Source organism: Rhincodon typus, chromosome 19 (genome assembly GCF_021869965.1).
Source record: "Rhincodon typus isolate 14 chromosome 19, sRhiTyp1.1, whole genome shotgun sequence".
NCBI classification, from domain to species: domain Eukaryota; kingdom Metazoa; phylum Chordata; class Chondrichthyes; order Orectolobiformes; family Rhincodontidae; genus Rhincodon; species Rhincodon typus.
Genome location: NC_063350.1, coordinates 45640987 through 45667800, shown reverse-complemented (window position 1 = coordinate 45667800; position 26814 = coordinate 45640987). Strand labels below are relative to the sequence as shown.

Genomic DNA, 26814 nt, shown 5'->3' with positions numbered 1-26814 from the left:
TAAAAAGGAAAAAGAAAAACAAGATTTATGAAGCATTTATTTGGGAAGATAATTTATATATGATGTAACAATTATATATAATGAAAACTTAGAATTATTAGTTGATGAGTGTAGTCACATTTGACCATATATCTGAAGCCTTTTAAATAGTTACATGATAAACTATGACGTAATTTTTGCTAAGGGTCTAATTCATGTTCTGAATTTAATAAAATTCTGTCTTTTATTTCAGGTTTGGTACCTTCAGAAACGACTGGAACTAAAGCCCAGTTTCCACTGTCAAATACTCTGGATGCAAATAAATGGAATGCGGCTCTTGTAAGCAATGTTGGGAACAAGCTTTCCCTGTCCATATGTTCACCTGCCAATGCCAAGATCGGGCATTACACTCTAACTCTGTGGTGCACAACACATGGTCAATCTACATCATTTGACCTTGGACAATTCATCTTGCTCTTTAATCCATGGTGCCCAGGTATGATACTTATTAAAAGATTCTAACATAAAATCTGAGCTGTGTGGTAACATAGCTGTTAAGTTACCCAGAAAACTGTACAATAAATGTACATTCTGAGATCAAATAAGAAAGTTTGTTAGTTCATATGTGTTGAGTTACAACAAGAGTTTCATAGTTATAATAAACCAAAGAGCTGTGGTTGCTGGAAATCTGAAACAAAACTAGAAATTGCTGGAGAAACTCAGCAGGTCTGGCAGCACCTGTGAAGAAAGAAACAGCGTTAACGTTTGAGGTCCAGTGACCCTTCTTCAGAATGTAGCAATAGTTAAATGAAACCAGTTTGAACAACTGTATGATTATAGCCCTCATATTTGCAAGTGTATGATCATAATTGAGATAAACAATGGCAATGTGGAGGAATAAAACATTTTTCTTCTTCCTTGAATTATTCTTTTTGCTATGAAGTACATCCAGGATCAGTGGTGGTATAGCCCAGATGAAGTGTCAAATTCTCCCTCCTTTGCCTCCTTAGTAGCTCAATTGCAAACTCAGAGGAGGGATTCCTACTGCATGTTTCTTGTCTCAATACCAGGCATCCTCCATAATTTCAGATTCTGAATTTATAAGAACTTTTAACATTTTGAATTAAGGACAATATTCAGTAGTATTTGGATCAAATTTATATCAGATTATTTAGTTTGATGTGAACAGCATCTGAACTTACATTGTAGTAGTCCTAATCATTACTAGATCCAAATCAAAATCCTTGAGAGAAAGGGCAGTGTGAAAACCACGCAGTTCCCTTAACTTGAAAGTGTATTCTATGCCCATCAGTTTGAGTTTGTTTGACCAACATCAGTAGGGGCTGTTATTAAGTTGGTTGACTCACTAACATTGGCAATTGTTATACTGTTTGTTAGTATCGTTGCTTTTACAATGACTCAGGAATACTGTGCACAGAAACTCCTCTAAGTCAACTTCCCAAAGCATTCCTCATAGAACTGATTATCATGACGATTTACAATGGATATTAAGGGTGGCACAGTGGTTCAGTGGTTAGCACTGCTGCCTCACAGCACCAGTAGGACCTGGGTTCAATTCCACCCTCAGGCAACTGTCTGCGTGGAGTTTGCACATTCTCCCTGTGTCTGTGTGGGTTTCCTCCCACAGTCCAAAGATGTGCAGGTTAGGTGGATTCACCATGCTAAATTGCCTGTAGTGTTCAGGGATGTGTAGATTAGGTGGGTTATGAGGGATGCTTTGAGGGGCAGTGTGGACTTGTTGGGCCAAAGGGCCTGTTTCCACAGTGTAGGGATTCTATGATTTGAGACCTGCTGAATTGGATTTCCTGTCTATTATTATCTACACACAGCTCCAAAAGGTGACTCATCCTCCTACTTGCCTTACATTTGTGGTTTACAGACACAAATTACATTAATTGCAGATATTTGTGGAATGGCTAACCTCCTTGAGATTTTTGTTTTAAATTTTCAGATGATACTGTTTTCCTAGATGTTGAGAATCAACGGCAGGAATATGTACTGAATGATCAGGGTTTGCTCTTTCAAGGTGCGAAGGACCAAATTTCAGCCATGGCTTGGAATTTTGGGCAGGTACTGAAGAATTTAACTTTTCTTTGGCCAGCTTCAGTGAAAAAGTACCTGGGAAACAGAAGAATGGACAGAAGCCCAGACAAACATAATAATTAATTGATTCTGATTTTGTTGTGGACTTTTTTATCCTAAATATTGCTGTACATTTTATTATTGATTCTTGCTTTCAGTTTGAAATCGGTATTGTGGATATTTGTTTGAAAATACTGGATAATAGCTTGAACTTCCTGAAAAATCAGGAGGAGGACTATTCTCACAGACATGATCCTGTTTATATCGGCAGGATTGTGGCAGCTATGGTGAGTCCTGAAACCGAATACCTTCTACTCCCGTTGCTAATTTAGTTATTTCAGCAGGGAGGATATTGTCTGTCCTATATGTGTTTGTCCGCTGTTATCATAGCGCTAACTGACCTTTCAAAAGCTCATCACAGAATGACATTTGTACAGAAAAAAACAGATAGGATTCATGGACCCACTTTGAATTTTATGGCTGGCATAATCTATGTATGAGATTCCGTAGGTGACTCAGTGAATCTATAATTGATAACCAAGTAAAGGCAAATAAGGATTAAGCCTTCTCCAATTCGTTATGATGATGAACTGTCTGCTGGCTATGCTGATGCCAATCCACAGAATAGGCTGATTTGGGTTCATGTCCTTAGATGCCAATGAACTGAAATTACAAACACAGAGGGCACGTCACAGGTGAGTGCGCATTTCTGTGCAAATGATTAATGAGAACATCGGTACAGGCCTCTCTCGAGCACCTTTTCATGGTTAAGGGGACCAGAAACAGCTTGCATTCAATATTGATTTGGGAAGGGAGCTAACTGAAAATGCTAACATTATTAAAGAAAGTCCAGAAACAATTGTATCTTTTAGGTTGTCTGAATGATAATGGTAACCGATTGAATCAAAGACCCGCCCAGAATGCAGAGTGAGTCTGCATCCACTGGTCTGGTAGATATCTATGATCTAATTTGAAATGACTCACTCTGTAAGTGGCTGCACATTAACAGTCTCTTTAATATCTAAGTTGGGGTCCAGTATCTCCTGTAAGTATGTAAAATAAATATACTGATTACTAATTACAGAGTCATAGAGTTCATAGAGTTGTACAGTATGGAAACAGACCCTTCAGTCCAACTCGCCCATGCTGTCAAGATATCCTAAATTAATTTGGTCTCATTTGCCAACATTTGGCCCATTTCTCTCTAAACCCTTCCTATTCATGTACCCATCCATATGCCTTTTAAATGTTGTAATTGTACCAGCCTCCATCACTTCCTCCAGCAGCTCATTCCATACACACACCACTCTCTGCATGAAAATGTTGCCCCTTAGGTCTCTTTTAAATCTTTCTCCTCTCACCTTAAGCTTATGCCCTCTACTCCCTTATCCTGGGGTTAAGACCTTGGCTGTTCACCCTATCCATGCCCCTCATGATTTTACAAACCACTCTGAGGGACCTAGTTGTAGGGGAGGACAGTGTGAAACAGGCTGGTAGGCTAGAGGAGGTGGATGTTAGTAAGGAAGATGTACTAGGAATTTTGAGGAACTTGAAGATAGATAAGACCCCTGGGCCTGATGGGATTTATCCAAGGATTCATGGGAAGCGAGGGAAGAGATCGCAGGGCCTTTGGCAATGATCTTTTCGTCCTCACTGTTCACGGGTATAGTGCCGGAAGATTGGAGAGTGGCAAACATCATTCCCTTGTTCAAAAAAGGGAATAGGGATAACCCCGGAAATTACAGGCCAGTTTGTCTTACATCAGTGATGGGCAAATTATTGGAAAGGGCTCTGAGAGACAGGATTTATGATCACTTGGATAGGCACAGTTTGATTCGTGATAGTCAGCATGGATTTGTGAGGGGTAGATCATGCCTCAAAAACCTTATTGACTTCTTTGAAGAGGTAACCAAACACATGGATGAAGGTAGAGCAGTGGATGTGGTATACATGGATTTAAGTAAGACGTTTGATAAGGTTCCCCATGGTAGGCTCATGCACAAAGTAAGGAGGCATGGGATAGGGGGAAATATGGCAGATTGGATTCAGAATTGGCTGACCCTTAGAAGACAAAGGGTGGTAGTGGACGGAAAATATTCAACATGGTACTCAGTTACGAGTGGTGTACCACAAGGATCTGTTCTGGGTCGTCTTCTATTTGTGATTTTTATAAATGATTTGGATGTAGGAGTAGAAGGGTGGATTAGTAAGTTCGCGGACAATACGAAGGTGGGTGTATTTGTGGATAGTGCAGAGGGCTGTTCTAGGTTGCAAAGGAACGTTGGTAGGATGCAGAGCTGGGCTGAGAAGTGGCAGATGGAGTTTAACCCCGAAAAGTGTGAGGTGATTCATTTTGGAAGGACAAACTTGAAAGCAGAATACAGGGTCCAGGGAAAGATTCTTGGCAGTGTGGAGGAGCAGAGGGATCTTGGGGTTCATGTCCACAGTTCTCTGAAAGCTGCCACCCATGTGGATAGAGTTGTTAAGAAGGCGTATGGTGTGTTAGCTTTCATTAATAGAGGGATTGAGTTCAAGAGCCGTGAAGTTATGCTGCAGCGAGGAAAGGTTGAGAGAGCTAGGGTCTCTTTAGAACGACGAAGGATGAGAGGTGACCTGATAGAGGTGTACAAAATGACCAGACGTATAGATAGAGTGGACAACCAGAGACTTTTTCCTGGTAGCTATTATGGGGGGGCATAGTTTTAAAGTGGGTGAAGGTAGATATAGGGGAGACGTCAGAGGTAGGTTCTTTACTCAGAGAGTGGTAGGGGCGTGGAATGCATTGCCGAAGAGGGTAGTGGAGTCGGCCTCATTAGGGGCATTTAACAGCAATTAGATAGCATATGGATGATAGTATAAGGTAGGCGTGGAGGTTAGATAGACCTTAGGTTTAGGGTAAAAGTTCGGCATAACATCGTGGGCCGAAGGGCCTGTACTATGCTATACTGGTCTATGTTCTATGTTCTATGAGATCACCCCTCATTCTCTGAAGCTCCATGAACAATAGCCCCAGCCTATTCAGCCTCTCCCTATAGCTCAAATCCTCCAACCCTGGCAACATCCCTGTAAATCTTTTCTGAACCCTTTCAAGTTTCACAACATTCTTCCACGGTGCGACGCTCACACAGTGTTTGGTTGAAGAGTTGCTACAGAGAATTCATCAGAGAATGATTAGCTCAAAGCTATTAAAAAAAAGATATTGTATCCATAGTTAGTGGTAAGTTTGTATTTACTGTTTCCACCTGCTGCAATCGGTCGTCTATTTTATAACCCAAAACAAATGCTGCTCCAAAAAAATGTAAATATTAAACAAAATGCTAAAATAACCCATTCCAACCAGTTTATTGAGTGTCCAGTATGAGATATAGGAAAATGCAGTCAGAAATAAATGAAAATACAATATAAACAAAATAGAAACATAGAAAATAGGAGCAGGAATAGGCCATTCAGCCCTTTGAGCCTACTCTACCATTCAATATGATTATGGCTGATAATCCAACTCAGTCCCCTATTCACGCACTCTCCCCATACCCTTTAATCCCTTTAACTCTAAGAACTATATCTAACTCCTTCTTGAAAACATTCAATGTTTTGGTCTTAATCACTTTCTGTGGCAGTGAATTCCACAGACTTACCACTCTCTGGCTGAAGAAATATCTCCTCATTTCAATTGTTAATTGCCTACTGTCTATCCTTAAACGGTGACCCCTGGTTCTTTACTCCCAGTCATGAAGAACATCCTTCCTGCATTTATCCTGGGTCATCTTGTTAGAATTATACAGCTTTCTATGAGATTCCCCCTTAATCTCGTAAACTCCAGTGAATTTAGTGCTAACAAATCTAAGGTCTCTTCGTACATCAGTCCTGCGATCTCAGGGATCAGTCTGGTAATCCTAAATATAAACTGCATGGGGCTACATTTACATCCTCACTGTTTTCTGTTAAACTCTGGCGAGATGTAATAAGGAGTAAAATCTAGCAGGAAGCAATCCGTACCCCTTTTAGTGTTTGCTAGGGTTTCCTTTTGCCACAATCACATGTTGGCATTAATGTGCGATGAGAACAAATCTCCACAACATCACAAAAAATGACTTCAGAAAGTTTCTAGCTAATTATATTTCATCCGGATTCCTGTCAAAAAATCATTGGCTCCCAAACACCTCGAGGAATAAATAAAAATGCATTATGTTAGGTTCAAGCAAGAGATTTTTCTGTGACAATATCTGGAAACAAAATCTGAAAGACATTTATAAATATTTATTTCCTTAAAGAATAGAGTGCATAATGTTAAATTAAATCAGATTCACAAGAAAGGCGGCCTCAAGAATTTCATTTCTTATATTCATAGAAAGATAATTACAACAAACATAATTGGTTTTGGAGAGGCCTCTAGGGGCTAAAGAATTTAATAGTAAATAGTTGCCACATCTTGTCAAATGACAGAGCTCCAGAAAGGTTAGAACAGAAACATAATGAACTAGTCCTGCATAAGCAATAACTACTAATCAATGTTTGACAAAATAACTAGTTCTATGTTATACCTGCTACAGTGGAAGAGTTTACTAAATCATTTGTATTATTATGTTTTGCACACAAAACATCGTACAAAATGAATTACCGATTATTAATTTATTTGTGCAAACGTTACCTGATTCTAAATTATGTGGGAAAGGGAAAAACAACTAAAAAGCACAGAGATAGGGGACAGAATTTAATGCTCCTTATCAAAAGCAACTTCCCTTTTCTTTTTAGAAATTTAGAAATTACTCTTTGGAGTAATTATTCCCTGATGAATTCTCTATGGCAACTCTTCAATCAAGCTTAAGACCCTGTTTCCCATGCAGTATAAATTGTTGTTCCTTTTGGAATTTTGTATTCTTTAATTCTCCCAGGTCCTGAATGACCTGGGCATCAGCGAAACAGTTGGGAATTACAGTGAGAAAGAAATAATGAAATTTGTTATGTTGAGAAAAAAGATGCTTGATCTTGTTCATTTTTTTTTAAGAATCCCTACAGTGTGGAAACAGGCCCTTCAGCCCAACAAGTCCACACTGACCCTCAGACCATCCCACCTGGACCCAATCTACACACCCCTGAACACTATGGGCAATTTAGCATGGCCAATCCACCTAGCCTGCACAATTTTTTTTGGACTGTGGGAGGAAACCAGAGCACCTGGAGGGAACCCACACAGACATGGGGAGAATGTGCAAACTCCACACAGACAGTTGCCTGAGGCTAGAATTGAACCTGGGTCCCTGGTGCTGTGAGGCAGCAGTGCTAACCACTGAGCCACTGTGCCACCCCTGGTTTTTGAGGCTTCAATGACTAAATGAGAACCTCAAGACTGAGTGGCCAGGGGTCTAATTGCAATATACTATTTGTATCTAAACTCCCATCAATTATAGACAGGTTGCTATATTCCCAGGCAGCGGAGAGAAATAGAATGGTGCCAATTCTAGACATTAATGTTAGAGTGGGTACATGAAGGCAATGGGCATATGATTAGGCAGGAGTGTGCAAGGTGCATACCTGGCTAGTTGCATTCAGATGGGTCTGAGTTGGGATGAATCCAGAAACCACGTGCTTTCAAAACAAAATGTTTTTGGGAGTTTCAACATAGTAGATTTTAAAGTAATCCTAGCGTCAATTTTTTTTTAGTGGAAAATTAGTGACCACTTTAGCACCTTAGCCTACTATCACTTGAATTCATCCAGGCCTTTCCACATGAAGTCATTGACAAACACAGTTGTGGTCTTCTTTACCAGCTTGAGAGATCTGGGGTTAGGAAGTGTGGTCCCACTGAAAGTAATGTCCCTGCACTTTCTTCTAATGCCCCTCATTCCCATCTACCTGGTGACCCCATTCCTGGACTCTCTAACCACTAGTAGCGTCCACTTTCAGTAGAGTTGTTGGCAATGGAAAGTCTGATTCGTTTTAATTTAATTCTGTTGCTGTTAATCAGAGCTTTAGTGCATCACGGCAACACCTCTTATATGCTAAGTTCTGTGGCTACCTTTTTCATGTCATGTAATCACCAGAACTGTGTCTTGTGTGAATAACTCATTGTTCAGTGTCTGTGTTTATGTCTATGTGCAAAACTTAACTATGTTTCTGTACAGGTGAATTGCAATGATGATAAAGGGATACTGGAGGGTAACTGGGGCACTGATTATTCATATGGAGTAAGCCCATCAATGTGGAATGGAAGCATTTCTATCCTTCGTCAATGGAACAAATTGGGTTGTCAACCTGTTCGCTTTGGCCAGTGTTGGGTCTTTGCAGCTGTGGCATGCACAGGTATGAAGCAGACAGGGAAATGGGCTTAGATAAGATGTGTAAGATGTCAACATTAACATTGAACTGGCTTGGGAATATGTTGCTAAAATTTAAGAAACAATTAGGATCCAACCTATTGAAAACTGCATATATATCCAGAGACTTCATTATACGTGTTTCAACTTAGCAGGAGTTTATTTTATGATCCGATCTGAAACTCCAACATCTTTCAACTTTATATTTCAAAAGAAGCCTGACCCTCAGTTCTTAATGAGTTATTGCATCATCAACCAGTTTATAGAAATGAGGTCTTGCAGGAGTATTACAATTGGAATTGATTTACTCTCTGAAACCAGGCAAAGTAAACAGTTGAGTATTGAATGAGACTTCCTGAACATGTTCACATGTGAATCTGTTTCAACTCTTTGTGGAAATACTCATGAAGTACAGGTGTGAGATGCAATTTCTTGATTTTTTTGAGTATAATTATATTATTTTTAGTGAGAAGTTACGTCGGCCTAAAATGTTGGTTAAAAATAGTACAATCTAGAAGGAAAGAATCATTGCTGATAGAAAGATGGAGGCTATGAAGTAAAATGAATCGGTGAGTTAGTCCTAATAACATCCCAAGGTTGTAGCATTTAATTTTAAATGTCCCAATTGGTTAGTCTTTGTACAATTTCTACTTTAATGTCATATTGATGTAATGTGCATAATGGATTTAAACTGAAGTGTGAAGCTGACTTTCTTTCAGACACTACTGTATTTTGAAGTATCAGATAAAGTATTTGTCATTTAACAGAGTATAGTTATTTCATTAACCGTTAATGTATTTATTTTCATGATTTATTGACCGTTTAGATGGAAATTGCATTACCTCATGTATTGGCATAATAACAAGAAAGGTTTACCAATTTACTTTGCCAATTAGAGAGGAGCAGTGATCCTTTTCAGTCTATTATACAAATAGTGTTGGAGCTCATGTCATATACAGCCTGCTGTAGAAAATTGAATGTAATTTCCTGGAATGAAAATATCAAATATTTTGAATGAAGCAACAGGAATAACAGGGAAGTGAAAATTTGGAGATTATTGCAGTTTTGAATTATAAGATAACTCAAACTGATAATGCATTTATATGTTTGCGTTTTTTTTTACACCTTTTGCATGTGATTTTGTTAAAGGTCTCTTGGCAATTTATCCATTGCTGCATTCACTTCCTTATGAGTTATTCCATCAGCATCTGGCAGCTTGTAGAAATGAGGTCTCACAGCACTGTTACAATTGGAACTGATTGACTCTCTGCAAATGGTCTTAAGTAAATGGCTGAATGTTGAATGAGCCTTACCTTGACCAATTCAAATGTGAATCTATTCCAGTGTCATGTCGGAAAAGAGATGCTTTTGTGCTTTGGTCAATTGAACATATTTTCCTACATTTTACACTCATTTTCCAAAGACAGATTTCTCCAGCCAGATATAACACAGGTTAGATGTCGTCTTTAATTGAAGCCTGGACTGATGTACAGGCTGCATGAGGGAATATTGGATTTGATTTGATTTATTGTCACGTACCTAAGTACAGTGAAGGGCTTTGTTTGCGAGCAGTACAGGCAGATCGTAGTAAGCAAGGACATACAGATCATAGGGTGGAAAATAACTTGGACAGAGTGAGGCATACAGGTTGCACTGCACAGGATGTGTGTGAGGCAGACCAACATTAACAAGATCAACATTATTTGAAGTTAGAGAGTCCATTCATTAGTCTAATAATGGCAGGGAAGAATCTGCTCTTGAACCTATTGGTGTATTGTTCAAGCTTCTGTATCTTCTGCGTGATAGACATAGTTGTAGGCGAGCATGACCAGGGTGGGATGGGTCTTTGATGATGTTGGCAGCCTTTCCATGGCAACGAGAGGTGTAAATGGAGTCCATGTAAATGGAGATTGGCTTCTGTGATGATCTGGGCTGTGCACACAACCTTCTGTAGTTTCTTATGGTCCTGGGCAGAGCAGTTGCTGTACCAAGCCATTTTGCGCCCAGACAGTATGCCTTCTGTGGTGCATCTGTAAAAGTTGGTGAGGGTCCTTATGGATATGCCATATTTCCTGAGCTGCCTGAGGAAGAAGAGTTGTTGTTGTGCCTTCTTGACCGTTGCATCCACGTGGGAAGTCCAGGACAGGTTGTCAGTTATCGTCACTCCTAGAAACTTGACACTCTCAACCCTCTCAATCTCTCCTCCATTGATGTGTGTTCTCCTTTCTTTCTGAAGTCAATGATCAATTCTTTAGTTTTGTTGACAATGAGAGAGAAGTTGTTATCATTGCGTTACATCACCAAGCACTCTATCTCTTTTCTGTATTCTGACGCATTGTTGTTTGATATCCGTCCTGCCACAGTGGTGTCTTCAGCAAACTTGCAGGTGGCATTCATTTGGAATTTGGCTGCACAATCATGCGTGTACAGGGAGTACAGTAGGGGGCTGAGAACACATCCTTGAGGGGCTCCAGTGTTGAGTGTTAACATGGAGAAGGTGCAGTTGTCTATCTTCACTGATTGCAGTCTATGGGTCAGGAAGCTGAGGATCCACTTACAGAGGACAGAGCTATAGGTCTCAGAGTTTTGAGATTAGTCTGGAGGGGCTAATGGTGTTGGGGTGGAGCTATAGTCAATGAGCAGGAGTCTGACGTAGGTGTCCTTGATGTCCAACTGATCCAGGGATGAGTGCAGAGCTAGGGATATGGCATCCTCTGTGGACCTGTTACATCAGTAGGCAAATTGCAGGGTATAAGGGACAAAGGTGTGACCTCCCTATTATAACTATTACTTAGACTGATTGGGAAAAGAGAATAGTGCCAATATTAACAGTTGTAACAGCTATAATTCTTTAAATAAATTACCCATTAGAGAACATGTTTTGATAATTTAAGACATACAGTATAATATCTAGAGTCTTAGAGTCATACAGCACGGAAACAGACACTTTGGTCCAACCAGTCCATGTCAAATATAATCTCAATCTAAACTAGTCCCACTTGCCTGCTCCTGGCCCATATCCCTCCAAACCTTTCCTATTCATGTACTCATCAAAATGTCTTTTAAAAGTTGTAATTGTACCCACATCCACCACCGCCTCAGGAAGTTCATTCCACACATGAATTATCCACTGTGTAAAAAAATTGCCCCGCATGTCTTTTTTAAATCTCTGTCCTCTCACCTTAAGAGTGTCCCCCCTAGTCTTGAACTGCCCTATCCTAGGGAAAAAACAGCTACCATCCTTAAAAACTGTCATTTGTGCTTTATTTTGGATCCGTAATTAATTCATTTGCTTCTTGCTTCCTCTTAACATTTTGTAGTTGTGAACAATAAAATAAAAGAAAAGTTGTAAAACACTCCCAAGACTTATTAATCATGGGTGTTTTTCATGATTTGGTCAAATTGATCCGAATCCACATCTCAAGGAAGCCTTAGTTGCATCAATTATTCTGTAAATGCACATCAAGTATTCAGTCTGGGTGCTACTTAACAATTCACCTTAGACTTCTCCTGAAAAATTCTGTTTATCACAGGCAGAGATATAATGCTTATATGTGCGCCACTCACATCACAGCGGCTGCTGGTTGGTTGTGTTCCCCGTTCAGTGTTGACTCTTCTGTTGCTGTTTCCCACCAGCATGCTGTCTGTTTGCAAGCAGATGGCTAGGTGAGAGTATGTCTTTGCAGAAGACATTTTTATGGAAATGTGAAACATACTTACCACATGATGTTGAGCTAAAGAATTCCACCCACCTGCTTGAAATGGATTATTCTGGCTGACTGCAAGTTGAAAAAAGAATGATTGATGTGTAAGCTTTCTGTCAGTTGTTACTAACGGTGCTGCAGCTAGAAAATATACAAAGTAGAAACAGAAGTAGACCATTTGGCCCCTCAAACCTGTTCCACCATTCAACAACGTCATGGTTGATGTGTTTGTGATTCACATTCCAAATTCCTATCTATCACTGAAAACCTTTGACTCTCTTGCCAACAAGAATCATTCTACCCTCACCTTTAAAATACTCAATGACATCATCTCTGAGGCAGAGAGTTTGAAAGGTGCACAAACAATAGCGGTACTGGCAATCCAAACACTTTAACATAAATGATTACAGCCTACAAAGGCTATTTGGAAGGTTCATCATCTTTATCCACGCTAAAAATTGTCTGCAATGCATTTTATCTCTTTACATTCCCCTGAAACATCAGATTCAATGCTAACGTGAATTCAAATGTAGTGCCACGTGACCAGTCTGGGATTTGCTAGGTTTGCACATAACACAGCAGATAAAGATAGGCGGATGGACAGGTAGTGTTGAGGAAGTGGGGAAGCTGCAGAAGGACTTAGACAGGCTAGGAGAGTAGGCAAAGAAGTGGCAGATGGAATACAATATGGGAAAATGTGAGGTTGTGCACTTTGAGAGGAAAACTATTTTCTAAATGGGGAAAGGCTTTGGAAATCTGAAGCACAAAGGGATTTGGATCCTCGATCAAGATTCTCTTAAGGTTAACATGCAGGTTCATATGGCTGTTAGGAAGGTAATGCAATGTTCACATTCATTTTGAGAGGGCTAGAATAGAACAGCAGGTATGTACTGCTGAGGCTGTATAAGGCTGTGGTCAGACCATATTTGGAATATTGTGAGCAGTTTTGGGTCCCATATCTAAGGAAGGATGGGCTGGCATTGGTCCAGAGGAAGTTTACAAGAATGATCGATGAAGTTGAGAAGGATGAGGGGAGATCTGACTGAAACTTGTAGAATACTGAGACACCCTGGATAGAGTGGATGTGGAGAAGATGCTTCCACTAGTAGGAGAGACTAGGACCCAAGGGCACAGTCTCAGAGTGAAGGGACGACCCTTTGGAACTGAGATGAGGAGGAATTTCTTCAGTGGTGCTGATAGGTTCTTGATTAATAAGGGGATCAACGTTTCCAGGGAGAAGGCAGGATATTGGGGTTGAGAAATGTATCATCCATGATCAAATGGTGGAACAGACTCGATGGGCTGAATGGCCTATTTCTGCTCCGGTACCTTATGGTCTAAAGGGGTTAAGTGAGGATGTCTGTTTTAATTCACTATTACTTTTCAATGCAATAAGGGGAAAGGAGGAGCCCAATTCTGCTCTCCCAGGGGTAGTCACAACATCTCAGATGCAGATGACAGAACTTGAATGGGCAAAGAACTAGCCATGATGGCTAACAAGCTGAGAAAGTCAAATCTGAGGTTTGTCTTGAGCATCACCAATAAGACAGACTAGACTGCAATTTCTGGTGGCAACACTATTACTACTCATCTAGAAAACATACAGAATGCGGATAAATTTCACTTTATGGGATTGAGAGAGATTACAAGTGGAAGCAGCAGCGTAGAACTCAAGACAAGGCAAACCTTTTTTTCTGATGAAGGGTCTAGGCCCGAAACGTCGGCCTCTCTGTTCCTGTGATGCTGCTTGGCCTGCTGTGTTCATCCAGCCCTGCACCTTGTTGTCTCGGATTCTCCAGCATCTGCAGTTCCTACTATCTCTGAAACAATTGCCTGTTGTACAACTTGTGGGTTGAATGAAATATGGAAGGCATTCCACACCAGTCTGTTCTGAAAAAAGCAAACAGTAAAATTCCTGGCTTGAAGTCTGCAGCTCTTTGGGTGTTGGAGCCTGACTCTTGATAAGGCCAATGAGAAGAAGACTACCGCTTTTGAAGTATGGCTCTTGGCGAAACGACCTTGCGGTCATTGAGACAGTGTGAAGAAACCTGGGAATGAGTCTGCAGGCAAATTGATGTCTCAGCATCTGAAGTGGAGAAGTGAAGATTGAAAATGTGAAAGCAGAGGAACAGGCAGGGTTAAAGTCTACTGTTGGTGACATTAGAAGGAGAAGCATCAAAAAGGAAGAGACCAGATTCTAGATTGATTGAAGCTTTGTAGTACAAGTACTGCATGGGTTCCCCGAACTGTGAGTCTTTATTTTCTTTCAGATTTCATGTGTCTGCTGAATGTTGCTTCTATAAATGTTGGGCCCCCACTGCCATGCTTCCTTCTTCCCTAGTCAGTGATACCAGACTGACTATAACCCGATCACTTACCTCTGTATCGGGGATTGTTAATTTGTGTTCCCTGTTGGAAGATTTTTTGCTGCCCAAAGTTCTGTTCACTCTTGCTAGCCAGCTCAGACTTGCTGCTGAGTTTAGACAGGAGACAGGGGGGATCCTACAAGTTGTACTCAGGAGTTAAATGTCCCTCAGGCCTCAAACTGTGAGAGTTGGGTGGTCTGTCATCTCTCTGGACCTGCAGCCAACTTGCACATCATTAAAATCCCCGCGGAGTGTCTGATAATTGGTAGGTCTTGATCCACGAAGCCTGACAAAAAAATGCTCTCATAGGCTGCCTGAAATTGGTGATGGAGGGACATTCAGTCATACAGGAGGGTGATGGGTGATGATCTGTGTCCAGATTAAACCTGGAGACCTGTGGAAAGCCACTAAATAAGGCTCTTAAATGGGCAATTAATACCCATGGTGGAGTGAATCATCAGAGGGTAAGGCCCGATGATAGCCAATTGCCTGCTCTTACCATGGAACTTCTTCGCCCATGAATTTTACTGCACTAGCCCTGCCATCACTTACCTGTGACCTGCCTCTCTTGGCGATCCTGTGTCCGACTGGATGTATTACTGCTGCCTTGTTGGCAATGCCCAGTGTGCCAGCTGGCGACTCGGCAGGAAGACTGTCGCCATGGTACCTGTGATTGGGGACAAGGTCAGCTGCTGCCCAGGTGAGCACTCTATTGGCACTTACTGCAACCAAAAGATGGCAATGCCAAGCTCTCCATTCAGTAGATGAGACCTCCCGCCATTCACCTCAACTATATATTGCCTGTACTGAACAAGGCAGGTGAATACCAATGCAATCCAGGTTTGGAAACGGGACAACCCTTTTAAATGACCATCGCACTGAGTATGCCTGAGACTCCAGCTATCACTAAAATGTAACTGTGTACCAGAGGGGTTGCTTCCTGTCCTTTTTATGTCTGGCAGCCCTGGAAACAAAAACAGGACGACTTCATCACGTCAGCAATTCTATTTGTTTTGAATCAATAAACAAAGGTTAAAGAAAATATTCCCGCCTTTGCCCAATGTTGGGAGGAAACAACACCAATGCCAAGTACTAAGTAGTAAAGGAGCTTTCTGGCATTGGTTTACTACAGGAAAGAATGGGAACTGACGACAAAATATGTCCTTCCACAGGAAGCTCTGCTAAAATCACCGAACAATGTGTGAAGGTTTCCACACTTAGATTGTGTCATTGAGTGAAATTATGCCGAGTTCTGTTGCAGGGTTAGATTTCAAGATAATCAGTGCTACATTTTTCTTCAATTTTACTCCCTTTGCTACTGAAGGTGGCAACACTTTGTGGAAATGACCATTCTCCATGTGTGATCCTGACATCAGGCCATTTGGCATTTACAGGCTCACTGTCAAGCCTGGCTCAGTCTTTGCCCTAATGCTGCAACAATTTGGCTGGAGCTACTGAACGACAGTCAGCAGCAGGAGCAATTTATGGAACGCCTTGAGTATTTGTTGAATAGTCAAAATTAACTTGCACCGTGAGCTAGGATTGCTGTAAAATTACAGCTTAGAGTTGCAGTGTCGCCTGGCTTGCAACATTTGAAGTGGTATTCAACTGGGCATAAATGCTGGTAGGGTCTGGCAGCGTCAAACAATTTTCTTCTCCTGCCGCAGGATTCAGGGGAAAAGAAGACTGTAGAGCCTGGATGCCTTATTGATGAAGTGAAGAGTTGGGGATGCTATGAGAAATGTCATAATGAGAGCCATGACAGACCGAGAACCATGAATCTGCTTCAATAAAAAAAACCCACTTCAACTGAAATGATAAAATTCAGTCCAAAGTACCTCACTCAGAATGAGAAAATATCAAGTGAGAAAGAAAATTGCAACAAATTTAACTTCTTTATTCTTTAACCATCTGTGAATTATTTATTCTTTCTTGGGATTTTGATATCACTGGCATTTGTTCCCAATCTCTAATTGTCCTCAAATCTAACAAATTATTACAATGTCTAGTGGTCCTAATCGTGCAAGAAAGTTCTGAAAAATTCACTTGGTATGGCTGAGGGAATCTCAAACCTCCATGCATCTAATACTGGGAATACCATGCCTTAGCTCTCTTTGATGGAATCAGGATGAGCAACTGAACATCTCAAATAAAAACAAAAAAAAATGTGTGGAGAAGGAGCTGGTTATATCTGCCACAAATCACGCCTGAATTACACAAGTCTGCATGATCGCTGCCAATTTTTAAGTACAAAATGCTGTTTATCCTTTGATTTATATGACAGTTTAATTAAAAATCCCTCTCTTGGAAACTTAGTCAAACAATGGCATCCTCTCAATAATTAACTTATAGTTGCCCGCAACAGGTTAATGTGCCCTTCCTCAGCTGTTGTCTTTGCAACCATCTCATCCCTCAAGGCCTACAGATACATTTTCATAGAATCATAGAATCCCTACAGTGTGGAAACAGGCCATTCGGCCCAACAAGTCCACACAGACCCCTCCAAAGAGCATCCCACCCAGACTCATTATCCTACCGCTGATTTCCCCATGTCTAACCCACCTAACCCAAAGATGCCTGGGCACTATGGGCAATTTAGCATGGCCAATCCACCTACCCTGCACATCTTTGGACTGTGGGAGGAAACCGGAGCACCTGGAGGAAACCCATGCAGACACAGGGAGAATGTGCAAACTCCACACAGAAAGTCGCCTGAAGGTGGAATCGACCCCAGGTCTCTGGCGCTGTGAGGCAGCAGTGCTAACCACTGAGCCACCGTGCCACCCCTCAAAATTTAGACCCACCTTCGATGCTCCATACTCACAACACCTTCAATGCCTCCATAAATAATTCTCTGTTCAGATTCTCTGCTCAATGCACCGGCAACTCCACTCCCTCTCCTCATCCCACCCAGCTCAAGGCCTCCTTTTCCCGAACTTGTGGAGGACCACTACTTTTCTTTATTCACACGCTCAACGAATGCCTTTTCTGCTTTCTATCAGGCATTAAAAATCGTAAGTTTGCAAGACTGTCCTCTACTCACCTCCAGTTTGGAGAACCCGCTCAGCTTTCACAGTCTGCGCCCTGTTTCCAACCCCCTCCAGGACTCCATGCTGCCGCCGCCGCCATTACACACATGCAGACGTCATCCCGCACTGGGCTTCTCTAGACTGATGCCCATGCGACATTTTCTTTCCCCCCTCTGTCATCTAGACAGCTCTCCACCACGCTTCCTCCATTCCCCATTCCACAGCTCTAAACACCCCACCCCCCGAAACATAATAAAGGGTCCCTCTTGTTCTCACTTTCCACCCCCCCACCATCCTCTGCATCCAACGTATCATCCTCAAACACTTCCGCCAACCCCAATTAGACCCCACCACCTAGAACATCTTCCACTCCCCACCCCTCTCTGCCTTCCACAAGGACCATTCCCTTCACCTTTCCTTAGTTTGTGCCACACTCCCCACCAACCACTCCAACCCGGCCGGTACCTTCCCCTGTAACTGATGCAACACCTGCCCACACACCACCTCCCTCACTTCCATCCGGGGCCCTAACCAGCCCTTCCAGGTGAGACAGAGCTTCACCTGCAACTCCTTCAACCTAGCCTACTGCATCCAGTGCTCCCGATGTGGACTTCTCTATGTTGGTGAGACCAAACGGGGACTAGGTGACCGTTTCGCTGAGCATCTTCTTGTGGCCCGTAACAGCCAGCCTAATCTCCTAGTCACCGGCCATTTCAACTCCAAACCCCACCCAACCCCCTCCAACTCCCCCTCTGACATGTCCATCCTCGGCCTCCTCCAGTGTCACCGCAATTCAGAATGCAAACTTGAGGAGCAACACTTTATCTTCTGCCTGGGCACCCTACAGCCCAGAGGACTTAACATTTAGTTCTTTAATTTCAAATAAACTTCCCACTCACCGCCCTGCCCCCTTTCCAGCCCTTCCTCCTCCCTTCCATTCCACTTTCTGACCCTCTTTTCCAGCTATCAACCAGATTTGTCCCTCCCATTGACTAACCAGGTCATATCTATGACCAGCGTTCGCCTATCATCACAATTCTGCTACCTCCCCCGCCCCCCCACCACCAACCTTTATCTGCAGCTCCCCCTACCCCAGCATCCAATCCTGAAGAAAGGTAATACCTGAAACTGACTTCTCCTTTCCTCCAGATGCTGCTTGGCCTGCTGTGTTCTCCCACCCTTCTGTTTGTCTACCTTGGATTCCAGCATCTGCAGTTTTTCTGTCTCTGACATCATGCATCAAGCTTTGTGCCAATATTGGCTTTGATCTTGCATTCTTACACTACGCATCTGCTACTTTCTACGTACATCCAAACTCTGACAGCATTTTTCCTTCCCCTCCTGACTGCTGGACAACAATACGCCGTTGCGTTTTATGGTTATAACTGCACTTCTGCAAACACATGGAATTGAGGCATTGAATGTGAATTTACATTCCATCTAATGATTCATGCAAAAAGTACTTTATCCTGTGAGCTCCAATCTTCATACAGACTCTGTGACTTACGAATAAAGCAAGGATTATCTGAGATTTGAATAGTCACCATTTTAATACTCGGTCTGTCTTGCTGGTGACATTCAAGGCTTGTGAGGACATTTCAGAGGCAGGTCTGGAGTCACCAAGTAAGGATATCAAGTATTCTTCCCTTAAGGATATTAGTGAATCAGGTAAGTTTTTGCAACAATTGGTGATGGCATCATTGTCACCATTGTTTGACTAGCTTTCAATTCCAAATTTCATTCAATTCATTTAAATTCCACAATTGGGCTGTGCTGGTATTTTGACCTGCGAGCCTAGGCCTCTGGTTACTAGCCCAGCTATACTACTGCTGAGCTCCTGTCCCCACCCCCATAATTTCCCATATACAGTGGTGACTTTTACATCAATTTATAACTGAAGCAATCTTTAAGTGTATGTTATGAAGTTGGATAAAGTAGTTGTGCAGTGGAAGGCAGGAAGCCACAATGTGTGGTCCCTTTAAGAGATTTATGCTTTGTACTTAAAAAAGTATGTCTGCGAAAAGAGAAACAAGTGTATCAAAAAAGCCTTACAGGTGGCAGGCAAGACAGCATTCTTGTTTTGATTTTGTGACAATGAGTTTGAATTCGGCCAACTAATTTAAACAAAGCACCTAGATACAGAAAGCCAATTGAATTTAAATCTGATGTTGATGACAACCTGAAACCAATCATATTATAATAATTTGACTATCTCATTACAGATATACAAGACGAGGGTATCTCCTCGTGGGTCTGCTCCTGGGCATGGCCAAGCTGGTCATTAAAAGGTCCAGGCAGGGGGCCGTGGGGATGGGTGGGGGGGTGGGGGCAGGTGGTGCGGTGCGGTCGTTATGGCCGACTGCCTGCCCCATTTCCGTGGCTATGTTCGTGCCCGGGTGACCCTGGAGGAGGAGCAGGGTACCCTCGATACCTTTCGGGAGAGGTGGGCACCACGGGGTGTGGGGTACCTTATCTTCCCCCTTCCAATTCCATTTTGATTTGATCCCTTACCCCCCCCTCACTTTTTCTTTCATGTAGGATTTGCCCTTTGGGGCTCTGCTTGATATTGACTCTTTGGTCACACGGGTGTCTTTCCTGATGGTGGTACGTTAATAAAGTTATTTGCACACCTTGTGTTTTTTACCGTGTCTCACACCTGCACACGCACAACATGGGTAATGGGGAAAATAAGTACTACTGCTGTATGACGGTAGCGTAGGAGTTTTTAAAAAAATCCAGATTACAATCTCCTCAGAAAAAAAGAAATTAACAGGGGAATTAGAATCTCCTCAAAAAAAACAGCAGATTAGAATCTCCTCAATTGAGGACTGACTCCAAGCTGGCTGACCACAGCCAGTGTACTCTGCACTAGTAAATAAAGGGTGATTGGTGATGGGACCCGGACTCTGTGCAGTTATTTCAACCTTGTAAAGGTAGTCTGGCCTTCTTAAAAAAAATGTATAAGACGAGGGCATTTGGAAAATCAGGGAAGCCAACTACCATCTGAAAGAGAGAGCCAAATGCCACCTGCCAGAATTAGCACCATTCAACTCTCAGAGCCCATCTAATTAATCAAAGGTACCACAATATCTTAGCTCAAAGTCCTCATTGAAGAAATTATAGAGATAAAACATCCCTGACAGCAGAATTAATGGAAGAAAAGTGTTTGTGAAGAGAGTGGAGATGACACAATATTCCAGAAGACAGTCTGTGCGAACTTGGAGAGATTAAGTTATAATTTATTGCTTCTTATTAATTGGGTTTATATTAGTGGGAATTGTCTTTATTTAAACAGCATCCCAATAGAATTTAAATCAGTTAGGGAGTAGTTAGTAGTCAAGGGGGGAATTGTCAATTTGTTAGTAATTTTTAAAATTTGTTCATTGCTTGGTTAAACAAATAAATTGTTTCTTGTTACTAGTAAAGTGGAGATCAGGGATTTTCTTTAACCATTCTTTTAATAGATTACGAGGGGAAAGGCAAACTTTTCTGGGTGTTTAGGGGGTAATTATTAGAGGGGAACCGTACTTCTGTCATAATAGTTTGGGGCTTGTGTTTTAGTTTAGTTATCAGAGGGGTTCAGCTATTCCCCATTGTGAACAGTGTGATTAGCACCAGGGACGCCCTGCTGTGCAGCAAAATAGTCAGCATAGGGTGACATTCTGTCAGCTATATAAGCTCAGTTGAAAAGCGTTTTGATCCTACACAGAGCAAGATCAGCAATTTGTCCTCAGCTCTCCAAGATAGGTATGACTGGAGATTTTTATTGTATGCAATGAATACACTTGCACTCTTTGTTTTGTTGCAATGGTCGAGGCATTAATACCTTTGAAATAATTTCCTGTCTGTTTTCACCCAATTTTTCTCGTGGTCCTGGTTTTAAATTCATTTATGCTGATGTGTTCACTGAAAGATGTCACTGTATGGATGAGCCTCTGCCAAGTTTTCAAGTTTTAGGAGAAGTCTGAACACTTTGTTTTAATTTCCTTTGTTTAAGTATGTTGCTTCAAAACCCCAGTCGGAATTAAAAGAAAAGGACTCTTACTGAATCTTCCATTTATTTCTTGTTTCCATGGTTGACATTTGAAAGCAGCTAAAGTTTTCATATGGGGCCTTTCTCATCAAGCTCATGAACAAAGAATTCGAGGATGGTGTTTCCAGAATAATGATGTATGTAACATGCGTACTTTTCAACAAGCTGCTCCATTCCAAGATACTGCGAACCAATTACTTTTCTTTTAATCATGCAGAAAAAGTGACAAATAGACAGCTGCTGTTCAATTTAGCCTGAGTGGATCGATCCAGTCTCAAGTGCCGTCCGTACACGACCAAAACTAACATTTGGCGTTTTGTTCCAGTTTTAAGGTGTTTTGGAATTCCCACACGGCACATCACAAACTTCAACTCTGCCCATGACACAGATGAAAACCTGAGAGTTGACAGCTTCGTTGATGAGAATGGAAAACGATTGAAACAAAGTAAAGATAGTATCTGGTGAGTAGTATCACATTCGTCCAACGCGTTAATGTGAAAATGCAACAGAAATTGAAACTTTTGCATGATCTTTTCAGAGAAACCGTTAATGGATTACAGTTTATAAAAAATGGGATTAGGAGTTGATCTGTTTCTTCACTCCGTCTAGAAATAAAGCTGCATATAACAGCAAGGAGAGTACTACCGTTCAAAGGAAGTGACAGAGACATGAAGACTGAATTATTTGGGGTTATCAAACATTACAATACTATTATTTGGAATCAAAATGGTTGAGATCTTCCACGCAGCAGCTCTAATGGTTAGATAGGTGAGTGAATGGGTAGGTAGATAGGGAGCTGGATGGGTGATTTGGGTAAGTGAGTTAGTATGTAAGAATCCAGGTGGGTACAAGTTAAATTTTGCTGTAGTCGATATTGTGTTAATATTCTGTCCAAGTAGATTCATTGATGGTCAGATAGGTGGGAAGAGAGATTGATAGGTGAGGTGGTTAGGTGGTTTTGGCAGTTAGGTACGTAGGTGGTTGGGGATGTGCATGGGAAGTGAGTAGTGTTTGGAAGTGGGTAGCCATATCAGGCCGGCAATGGCTATTCAAGCCAGGTCAGGAGTGGTAGTCAGTTTGAGTGGGCTTAATTGGATGGCCAGGTGGGGTAATAAGGTTGAGTAGGACTAGTCAGATGGTCAGGAGGGGTAGTCAGGTTGGTAACATGGTGGCCTCACGTAGGACTGGTAGTCAGGTTGTGGCAGGGAGGTGGTTAGTTAGGTTAAGTCAAATTGAAAGTGTAGTTGATTGGTCAGCATAAATAGTTGGGTAAGATCAAGCAAGATGTGTCATGAAGTTGAGAGGGGTGTAGTTTTGTAGATGGGTTAAGATAGCAGTCAAATGATCTCAGGGGAAGTTGAGTGCTGTGGGGGGATAGTCAGCCTGGATAGATAGGATGTAATTTAGTTGGGAAAGTTTTTTAGGTTGTTGAAGGTTCAGATTGGCTAATTAATCATGTCAGGTTTGGAGGAAAGTTGTATAATTGGAGGTGTGGTGATATATGGTTTGTCCAAGCATTGGATTAGTTGTCCAGCTTTCAGATATTGGATATTAATCTGTCTGACATCTCCTGGGTAACTATTCTGGTAAGTACAGTGCAATTGCCTGATAACTGAGTCTGACTCTGAGTCAGAAATATGCACAGAGGCCCCTGGGGAGCAGGGAGATTTCCCAGCAGATGTTTAAACTTCACAGTCTATTCCCACATGCCAATATGTCAGAACTTCCATGAAGTCTTGATGCAAATCTTTACTTACACATGTGGTCTCCTAAGGTCCAGAGATTGGAAGATTTGGCCCATTGTGTTTAATTTTTCAACGCCGTGACATCACTTCTCAGGCAGGTATATTAAGGGTTAATATGCAATAAAGCTTGGCTTTATTATCTCAGTAGTTTACCCCAGTGCCAACATATCCAAAGCAAAAGCGGAAATGTAGATTTTTGGGGAGTTGGAAGGAGTTCAGAACCTTTTAGGAATGCTGGGCAAGAGCTGATTCCTCACCTGTCCTGCTCCATTGTGAAAATAGGTGTCTCTTAGCTCCCTGCAATTTTCATCATTTCAGACCAACATTTCACTATGACATGTCATTCATGGTTCCTCAAATGAGTCATGAACAATGGTGCTAATTCAGGAACTTTATGTAAGATTGGTTCAGAAGGACTTTACCATGCTGCCCAAACCCCATCCAACTCATACTGCCACCCATCCTTCATGGCTTCTCGTAGAAACTGTGCTAACCCATTGATAACTCCTGCCACCGTCCCTGCCCGTAAAAGCTGTCGTACCCTCCATGCCAACACATTTCTTTTAATCAGTGCACATCATGTGCAAAACCAGTGAACTCCCTAGTGACAATAGAATGCGTGAAATTGCTGAGAAAATAAAGACACCTGCTCACAAACTGTTTTTGGAAAGAAAAGTGTTGGTCCTCCAGCTTCATAGAAATATTATTCAAACAGACCATTAAAGTATTAATTAAAAAATTGTATTTCACACCTCTTAATCATATGCAAATAAACTTTAAGGTATTGAGATAAAAGAGATCATAGAAAAAAATGACACATAACCACAAAGATACAGGTCAGACAAAATGAAAAATCCTCTCCAGATGTCAAATAAAAACTCCCATTGAGTTAATCTTACAAGAATAATTGATGTTTGCTGATGATTGCACAATGTTCAGCACCATTCATGACTTCTGAGATACTGAAGCAGTCTGTGTTTAAATGCAACAAGATCTGGAAAGTATCCAGGCTTGGGCTGACAAGTGGCAAATGACATTCACGCCACACAAATGCGAGGCTATGACCATCACCAATAAGAGACAATCTAACCACCACCCCTTGACATTCAATGGTATTACATTAATGAGTCCCTCACTATCAACATCCTGGGGGGTTATCATGGACCAGAAATTCAACTGGACTCACCACATAAACACAGTGGCTACAAGAGCAGGTCAGATGCTAGGAATTCTGCAGCGAGTAACTCACTTCCTTACTCCTCAAAGCCTGTCCACCATCTACAAGGCACAAGTCAGGAATACGATGGAATACTCCCCGCTTGCCTGGATGAGTGCAGCTCCAACAACACTCAAGAAGCTCGACACCATCCAGGCCAAAGCAGCCTGCTTGATTGGCACTACATCCACAAGCATCCACTCCCTCCACCACCGACGCTCAGTAGCAGCAGTGTGTATTATCTACATGATGCACTGCAGAAATTCACCAAAGATCCTCAGACAGCACATTCCAAACCCACGACCACTTCCAACTAGAAGGACAAGGGCAGCAGATATATGAGAACACCACCATCTTCAATTTCCCCTCCAAGCCACCCACCATCCTGACTTGGAAATATATCACCGTTCCTTCGCTGTCGCTGGGTCAAAATCCTGGAATTCTCTCCTTAATGGCATTGTGGGTCAACCTACAGCAGGTGGACTGCAGCAGTTCAAGAAGGCAGCTCTCCACCACCTTCTCAAGGGCAACTAGGGATGGGCAAGAAATGCTGACCAGCCAGCGACGCCCACATCCCACAAATGAATAGAAAAATAAACATGCCTGCTTTGCTGAGAGGGTAAAAAAGTATATAATATATTTGCTGTATAAAAGAATTAACTCAGCAGGAATCTTAAAATGAAACCAGGCAACCCCATTATCGAGACATTTTTAATCAGCCTGTTCAGAGATGCTATGACACACATCTGGACCAGGTGGGAGTTGAACCGTCGGTCTCCTGGTTTAAGAGGTAGGGACACTATCACTGTGGCGCCACAGCCCTAAAACTGCAGTGTAATGTAAAAGTAGTCATTTTGTTTTCCATTCCACTTCCATAAACTAAAATTAAACACATTTATGTAGCTGCAGGGTTCGAAATAAGTTTGATTTCTGTTCGGGATTTGTTGCATTTTAAGTTGTAGCATGACGAGCTCTTGTGGCACAGTGGTAGTGTCCCTATCTCTGAACCAGGAGACCAGAGTTGAAGTCCCATCTGTGCCAGAGGTATGTAATAACACATCTGAACAGGTCAATTAGGATAATATTGAGACACTCAGCTGAAACATTATGAGCAACAAATGGGAGTATAACTTTTATCCTGGGTGAGTAGTAGTGGTGGATAACAGGTGGAAAGTCAAGATGTATTTACTGACCTTGACCACCCGCATAAGGCCAATGGATTTCTTGTGGCTGTGCTGCCAGGAGTTGACCACTTCAGCCACCTGCATCCATTCCCTTCTAAAGCTTGTTCTGAAGGTCTTCTGGCTAACCCATGGAACTTTTACATTATTCCTCCTTCTCACTTCCACCACTAATCACTCTAGTGTCCCATCTAACACCTTTGAGTACTCTCTCTGCCCTGATTTTAACTTTGCCATCATTTAAATTGTAACAATGTTCTTCAGTGGAGCGTCCCCTTAAAAGGGGTATCTACCCTGAAGAAAAGCAGCATTGGTGCACCACCTAGGTTTTGAACAATGCTGCTGTGCTTCCTGCTGAGTGCAGAGGCAACTGGCAGCAGTATGGAGAAGATAGCAGCATGATCACATGCTGCATTCACACAGATGAGGTGGATAAATTAAATGTGCATGCTGCCAACCGCAATGTGAATAAACAGAATACAGCCCTTGACATCAAGGCTGCATTTGACTGAGTATGGCATCAAGGAGACCTAGCAAAACTGGAATCAATGGGTGTCAGGGGCAAGCTCTTCACTGATTGGTGTCATACCTGGCACATAGGAAACTGGTTAAGGTTGATGGAGGCCAGTCATCTCAGCTCCACGACATCTCTGCAAGAATTTTCAAGGTAGTGTTCTAGGCCCAACCATCTTCAGCTACTTGATATTTCCTTCGTCATAAGGTCAGAAGTGAGGATGTTCACTGATGACTGGACAATGTTCAGTATCATTCGTGACTCCTCTGCTCCCCATCCTCTGCTCCTGTTCAAATGCAGCAAGATCTGGACAATATTCTGCCTTGGGCTGACAAGAGGCAAGTAACTTTCATGCCACACAAATACCAGGGTATGACCATCTCCAATAAGAGACAATTTAATCAGCACCCCTTGACATTCAGTGGTGTTACCATCACTGAATCCCCCACCATCAACATTGGGGGCATTATCATTGGCCAGAATCTCAACTGGACTCACCTCCTGACTCCTCAAAGCCTGTCCACCATGAACAAGGCACAAGTCAGGAGTTTAACGGATAACTCCCCACTTGCCTGGATAGATGCAACTCCCCAACAATACTAAAGAAGTTTAACACCATCCGGGATAAAG

General features: G+C 42.0%; 1 protein-coding gene across 1 annotated transcript in view; it reads left to right on the top strand.

The window, feature by feature from the left end:
* The window catches only part of LOC109921728 (protein-glutamine gamma-glutamyltransferase 2-like), a 68216-nt gene that overhangs the window by 17933 nt on the left and 23469 nt on the right, over positions 1–26814 (top strand). The window contains exons 3-7 of the mRNA XM_048608370.1: positions 233–475; positions 1952–2070; positions 2241–2369; positions 8205–8382; positions 21854–21989. Coding sequence (XP_048464327.1) covers positions 233–475; positions 1952–2070; positions 2241–2369; positions 8205–8382; positions 21854–21989 — 805 coding nt within the window. The remainder of the gene's footprint in view (positions 1–232; positions 476–1951; positions 2071–2240; positions 2370–8204; positions 8383–21853; positions 21990–26814) is intronic.